General features: G+C 30.8%; 3 protein-coding genes across 3 annotated transcripts; all 3 read right to left on the bottom strand.

The window, feature by feature from the left end:
• Positions 1-1,927: 1,927 nt before the first annotated feature.
• On the bottom strand, positions 1,928-3,019 carry EIN_361450 (cylicin-1, putative; the record flags this gene model as incomplete). Its single annotated transcript, XM_004257645.1, has 1 exon — positions 1,928-3,019. One exon carries the CDS (start codon positions 3,017-3,019, stop codon positions 1,928-1,930), a length of 1,092 nt encoding a protein of 363 aa, XP_004257693.1.
• Positions 3,020-3,484: 465 nt separating this feature from the next.
• EIN_361460 (hypothetical protein) lies at positions 3,485-4,030 on the bottom strand (the record flags this gene model as incomplete). The annotated part of the gene is made up of 1 exon (XM_004257646.1): positions 3,485-4,030. The coding sequence occupies one exon, from the start codon at positions 4,028-4,030 to the stop codon at positions 3,485-3,487; it is 546 nt and encodes a 181-aa protein (XP_004257694.1).
• Positions 4,031-5,582: 1,552 nt separating this feature from the next.
• EIN_361470 (tyrosine kinase, putative) lies at positions 5,583-6,857 on the bottom strand (the record flags this gene model as incomplete). The annotated part of the gene is made up of 1 exon (XM_004257647.1): positions 5,583-6,857. A coding segment is annotated over one exon (1,275 nt), but the record flags the coding sequence as incomplete, so codon positions are not given.
• Positions 6,858-6,915: the final 58 nt, after the last annotated feature.

Consider the following 6,915-nt stretch of genomic DNA (forward strand, 5'->3'; position numbering starts at 1 on the left):
CAAAAAGTTGTTTCATAATTATTGTATTTTGTTTTAAAATAATACAGGATTATTGTGTAATTGTTTTGTATTGTTTCAAAACAAAAATAAACAAAAATAACCAAAATAAATTCAAAAAATATAAAACTGTAAAAACTACACTTTTTAATAAAATTTGTTAATTATAAATAGTTTTACAGTTATCATTGAATAAAAATTGTTTAACCAAATAAAAAACTTAATGTAATTATAAGTCTTCACGTAAAAACACTTTACGAGTCACTACTTCGCTTCTTCCATCATATTTTTGTTCTTGATATTACGACACATCGTTGACGCATTAACAACTTCATTATCAAGTTCTTCCACCGTTCCAGTTTTCCCATTTCTTCTTCAAAATGAGTCCTATTGGTTTCTCCGAGAGTTTTCTTTCAATTGACACTTTTAGCGACCACAGAAAAAAGTGCTGAACTATATTTAAACTTTCTTCCTTTTTTGGTTTTGATATATTTTCTCCTTTTGCCAACTGTCCCAATAACCTCTTAAGTGATGACTCACCAATGCGGGGTTTCTTTTTATGATACTTCCAGTCTCGTGCCTAACCATGTTCAGTATATTCTTCTGTTAGCGTCTTCCTCTGTGTTTCTGTTACAACTACGTATATCCTTTTGATCTTTTCCTCCTCCGATTGTTGGACTGTGTGAACAATTGACGAAGGCGCGAGTGAGACCAACGAGGCAACAATATCTTCAGCTAATCTTCTTTCTGTTATTTCGAGTGGTTGTGGTGCTTCTGCAACTGGTGAAACCTCTTCATAGTTGAGGAATCCATCGACTTTATCTCGGTGGATGAACTCAAAAGAAGCGATTGCCATTACTTTATTTTTTATTTTTTAGTTTATAATTTTTTGAATTTATTTTGGTTATTTTTGTTTATTTTTGTTTTGAAACAATACAAAACAATTACACAATAATCCTGTATTATTTTAAAACAAAATACAATAATTATGAAACAACTTTTTGTTTTGGAACAATAAATTATTGATTTGAGGATAAATAAATAGTTCTGAAACACCCGATATTTATATGCAACAATAATGCCAATTATGCAACGATTACGCAAATTGTGCAACAAAAAATAATTATTTTGAAACAGGGCTGAACAAAGGTACAAATCTAATTGTTATGAAACAGAAATCTATTTGTTATGAAAAATAAGGAATTGTTGTGAAACTAACTGTAATTAAAAAATATATTTTAAATTCAAATAAGGGTAAAACAAAAACATATAATTGTCGAAAACATCAAGTTTCAAAGTCAATAAATATCTTATCCCCAACAAGTATGAAATAAAAATGGTTTAATAACAAGTGTTGTATAACACAAACAAAATTAAAAATTAAAAACCATAAAAAAAATACATTTGTTTATAACTGTTCAAAACATGATTATAATAAGTCACATCTCGTGTAAAACCATAAGAAGTGACATCGAATAATAATTTTGTTGAACAAGTTTGTGGAGTTGGCTTGTAATCGTTATCCATACATTTGGGTTCTAAATATAAAATATTTTTGTGTGATTTTGACCAATCAATTACAAACTTGAGGGGTTTTAGATATATACATTTCAATACATTTTTAGTATTGAACTGAAGTATCTTTAACAGATTAAATAACAATGAACAAAAATTAAGTGGTCTAAAAATTGGGAAATATCGAGTTTATTAAATAAATTGCCGTTTTTTAGTTCAATTTATGTTCATAAACAATACACAAACCAAAAAAATGAAAACCATCAAAAATTGTATTAATATCCCTGTAAAAGCAGGCCAAAACAAAAATAAGGGAGTTATTTAAAGTGTTAAAGTATTTTTTAAATTAAATTTAAAATTTTTCAAAGAAATTGAACGAAAATAATAAGCAAAAAAAATCATTCTTTTTAATTACTCAGTCTCTCTTTTTAGTATTACCCTTCTTTTTGTCTGCAGAGAAATTCTTTCTGACTTCTCCTTTTCTTTTGTCTTCTTTTTTCTGGTCTTTTTCTTCGTGTTTTTGGACTTTTTTAGTCTCGAAATTTGGTTCATTCTTTTTGACGTCATCCTTCTTCAACGTGATTTTCAATTTATTTTTCTCTCTTCGTTCTTCTCTTTCTTTTTCTTGTTTAGCTTTTTTGACGTAAGTATTTAAGAATTCCTCGTAGTCTTCTTTCTTTGTCTTTTTTTCAATTGGTTTTACTTCTTCTTTTTGTTTGTCTTCAACTTTTAATTCTTCTTTTAATTCCTTTTTCAACTCTTTTGGTTGACTCTTCTCACTCTTTTTAAACTTTTTCTCAGATGAATCGGGTCGTTCCTTCTTCTTTTCTTTTTCAAGTTGTTTCATCGTTCTCTTCTTCTCTTTATGTTTCAATTTCAACGCTTTGTTGCCCTCTTTCTTGTCATTTGTTCTCTCGTTTTTATGTTCTTCGCGTTGGGGGCACATTGAAGTCTTGTGGCCGTAATTCCCGCAGATAAAACACTTCTTAATTTTACTCCCGTTCGAATTGTAACACAGCACTTTGATTGTTCTTCCACTCACAACTTTCCCGTCCAAATCCTTCGACATCTCGTTGAGGGTTTCGTAGTCTTTAACCACAACAGTGACGTAGTCTCCCTTCAACTCGCCTTTAGTCTTCACTCCTTGTGTGACCTTTTTGACATCAAATTCGCTCAAAAATTCTTTAATGTCGTCTTCGTTCTTTTCAAGTGGATGAAATCCAAAGATCAATGTCTTCTTCGTTTCGTCGTGTTTGTCGAACATCATTTTGACTTTAGTTTCTTCCCATTCTTTGCCATTGATCTTTTCTATAATCTTTTCTGACTCCTTTGAAGAGCTCGTTTCTATTTTACACGAACTAATTGGAGTGTCAACAACGTATCGAGGAATGTCATATGAAATCGGATTGTACTTTGCACACAAAGCCTTGATATCCGCGTCTGAAGTATTGTAATCAAGGCCCCAAATGTTAACTGGAACGTTGTGGCGTGGGTGTATGAAAGCCATGAAATTAAATTATTAGTTTCTTATTAGTTACTTTATTATACTTGTTGAGGGTTAATCACTTTAATCCCATTTTGGGGTGTAAAATTAGTTGTTTTATTATTTATTTTAACAATTTTTATTATAATTAATAGATTAATTTATAGTAAAAAACAATTAAAAAAGTATTTAACGAGCTAAATATTGATCTGAAAATTAACGCAATTATTTTATAGATTTGAGTGTTTTGTGATATTAAAAACGACTGAATTTACTCATTAAATTTAATTTAATGTTAATTAATTTTTATATGTTAATTACATTTTTTATGTGTTGAAGTTTTTGAGTATCGACTCGACGAATCTCTTTGATCCATATGAAATGTTTGGTATTAGAATATCTCCACTGATTCAGTCAACACTTTTGAATATCACAAAATTGTTTTGTTTGCACCAGTACACATAATACTAATATAACTAAAACTCTATATCACTTTCTTTCTAATTTAAATAAGATGTACCTCTTGATTTCCATTACTCCAGAATACTCATTACAACAGAGAGTTGTTTTCCTATCTTTGTAATTAAACGAATTTATTCCACAGTGACACAGAATCATATGAGCCCGATTTTTTTTCAAGACTGTGACATCACCATTGCCGGCATCAAAGACTACATTGTCACATTTTCTCCCAATAAAAAACGCGAAGTTCTTCATCCGGTCTTTTATGTGATACTTCTCATAATTCACTGAACCAAATTGTCGCATCACAAACACAAAACAGTCGTCATCTTTCACAAACATCCCTTCCGCATTGACTCGCATGGATACACACACACCAAATAGGTTTTGTGTTAAATCCTGTATGACTATGAGAAACCCATTGTCACACATAGAAACAGCTTCTGAGAAATCACATAAATCCTTTTCACAATTATTCACGTCACTATTAAATAAACACTTTCCTACCTTTTTACTTGTCCATTTCAATATCTGAATTTTGTCCTGAAAAGTAAATAGTCCATCGCAATACATTTCTTTCCAAAACTGAGATTTTGAAGAGAATTTCTTAAGTCTTTCATTGTGTTGCAATGTCTCATTTTGCTCATTCTCTTGTTGAACAACGTTCAAATCCAAATCCACAATTTCATCGTCTTCATTTTGGTCTGAACTTGTCTTAGTCACTTTTGATTTTAAAAAATCTCTATTTCCTCTATTTATAAATTTTTAATATCATTTAATTCATTTTCTTCAGTGTTAATTGACGGTGTTTTAATGATATCTGAAGTCGGTTCTTCAACTTCCATTTTTAGTGTTGATTCTAATATAGTTTTAGGTGTTATATTGGTACACGACAAAGTTGGGTGTTCGATTGAATTCATTGACTGCACTGGAAATATCGAAGTCGCAATTTTAGAAGTAATCAAAAGTTCTCGTTGTTTGTATTCTTCCGTTAAAAATGCTTTCCGATACGAATTTTTGATTAATTCGTTTTCAAATTGTTCTTTTTCTTTATCTAATGATAATCGTAATAATTTGGTCTTAAATTCAGTTATGGCAATTCCATCATTTTCACATTGCTTTTGAGCATCTTTTAGTAACACTAAAAAATCGGCTATTGCGGCTATTGTTCTTTTTATTTTATTAAAAAAGTTGGTACATACAATTTCTGACTTTTCTTCATTACTTAATACATCATTCATGGTTCTGAGAGAATCACAATAACTCATTGTCGTTGTGTCTTCGGGTATTATTAAATTTGGAATTGTTTGATATTCGTTGGTCGCATTTTCTAATGATAATAAAAATGATTTAATATCATTAATAGTGACTATCAAATGATTCACAAGGTCGCTATTATTATTGACAATCATTTCATAATAAAGATAAGTAAAGTAGTTTTAATAGAAAGGTAAATGGTTAAGTGAAGTCTTCGTTTTGGAGATAATTAATTATACAAAATATTTCACTTTCTGAAATTTATTTTTATTAGTTATTGGTAAAGTCTGTTTTCTATTTAAGGGACCTACATTGACCACCACCACCACCTTTACCAAAAAAAATATTTGCCGCGAGTGTTTTTTGAAGGAAGTCCATTTTTCAGCCACTGTTTGTGCGTCCCCATGTCACCCACTTTCCTTGTCCGTACTGTGTGGACGCGGGCGTGGTTCCCCCCTGCTTGCTGGGGGGTCAGGGGGGATCCGCGCCAAGGGAGGACTTGGAAAGTTGGTGAAACGGTGGACAAACAGACTGTTTGAGTGTGTCTTTATGAGCCTTCTTTTCAATGCTCGGTCTCACTCGGTTTCCACTAAATCAAGGTGAATTTTCGGCATTTTTTGAATTCGGGAACCAGACCTAATATTATCCCAGTTTCCTATTTACTATAATTTTAATTTGAATATGATTCGAAATAGAAAAATAAATCTATTTTAAGAGGTGGTGGTGGTGGTCAATGTAGGTCCCGATTATTTAATTAAACCCTGATTATACTGCACATTTTTATTTCTTTTTTAATATACAATTAAATACAATATTGGCGTTTTTAATCATTAAATAACAAAGTATAATACAACTTAATAACTATAAACTAAGTAGATTTATATATTGTTTCGAGTTTATCTAAAATATTTTCTGTTAAACTTCTCTTTTTTGGTTCATTGTCCCAACACCCGACAATGATATTGTATACACCTTGACTCATTTCATCTGGCTTTGGCAATCGCAACCCCTTAATCACAAACTCCGCAATTGTCCATGGAAACTTGAAATATTCTTTGGGGTATGCGTTAGTCCATGTAAAACATTCATACATTGTTATTGCTAATGAAAATACATCAGCACTCTTTTTGTATTTTTCTCTTTTCAATATTTCAGGTGCCATGTATATTGGAGACCCAACACCCTTTGTGAATGTCATATTGGTCATTAACATATTAATGTTTCGACTTGATCCAAAATCAGTCAATTTGGCGTTCACTTTGTTGTTGTGATCAAATGAAAATACCAAGACATTGTCAGGCTTGATGTCTCTGTGTAAAATTCCATTGTTATGTAAATATGATATTCCATACGTTATGTCAATCATCATTTTAATTTTCATTTTTTGTTGTATATCACACTTTTTAAACTTTTTCATAACATTACTCAAACACCCATGTTGCGCAAATTCGGTAACTAAACACATTTTACTTGGTATTAACACTGCGCCATAAAAGTGGACTATATATTCACACCTAAATTTGTCTAACATCGCAACTTCCTTTTCAAATTCTTCATCATTTTTATCGTTATTTAAAGTGGTGTTTTCTCCACTTTGTTTCATCTTCTTTATAGCCACTGCGTTTCCTCTGTATTTTCCTTTGTAAACGACACCAAAAGACCCTTCTCCTAATTTAGATTCTTCGATCAACTCGTCGTAGTCTATGCGAGTTGATTGACTTGTTACTCCAATCATTAGAATTTCATTCGTATTTTCGACGTTAGTTTTGAGATTTTTTGAGACAATGCAAATTTTGTTATTTATTTGACATGTGCACTTTGGTGTCAAATATATTGAAAATTCGCACGCAAACTTCTTTTTTAACATGACTACTTCTGGTGATACCCTTATTGTAAATTTGTCAATTTGTGTTGTCATGGTAAATTGGATTTTTAAGACGTTTCTGGATGCATTGCCTACACAAAACACCATCTTTGTCTCACTTTCAACTGGGATCTCATCGATTTCTGAATTGAAATTGAGTGTTTTTGAGGAGACACAAATGTGGTTTGCAAGTAATACAAAATTAATATTTGATTTTTCCATTTTAAATATCGTTGTTGTTTTTTCCAACTCTTTTGTGTGAATTTTTTTCAAAATGTGCTTTACTGTAAAAACTAATATTATTATAAAACATGTTAGTACGATAATAATAAATAGA

This window comes from Entamoeba invadens, assembly GCF_000330505.1.
Source record: "Entamoeba invadens IP1 unplaced genomic scaffold scaff_1105074725991, whole genome shotgun sequence".
In the NCBI taxonomy this organism is placed as follows: domain Eukaryota; phylum Evosea; order Mastigamoebida; family Endamoebidae; genus Entamoeba; species Entamoeba invadens.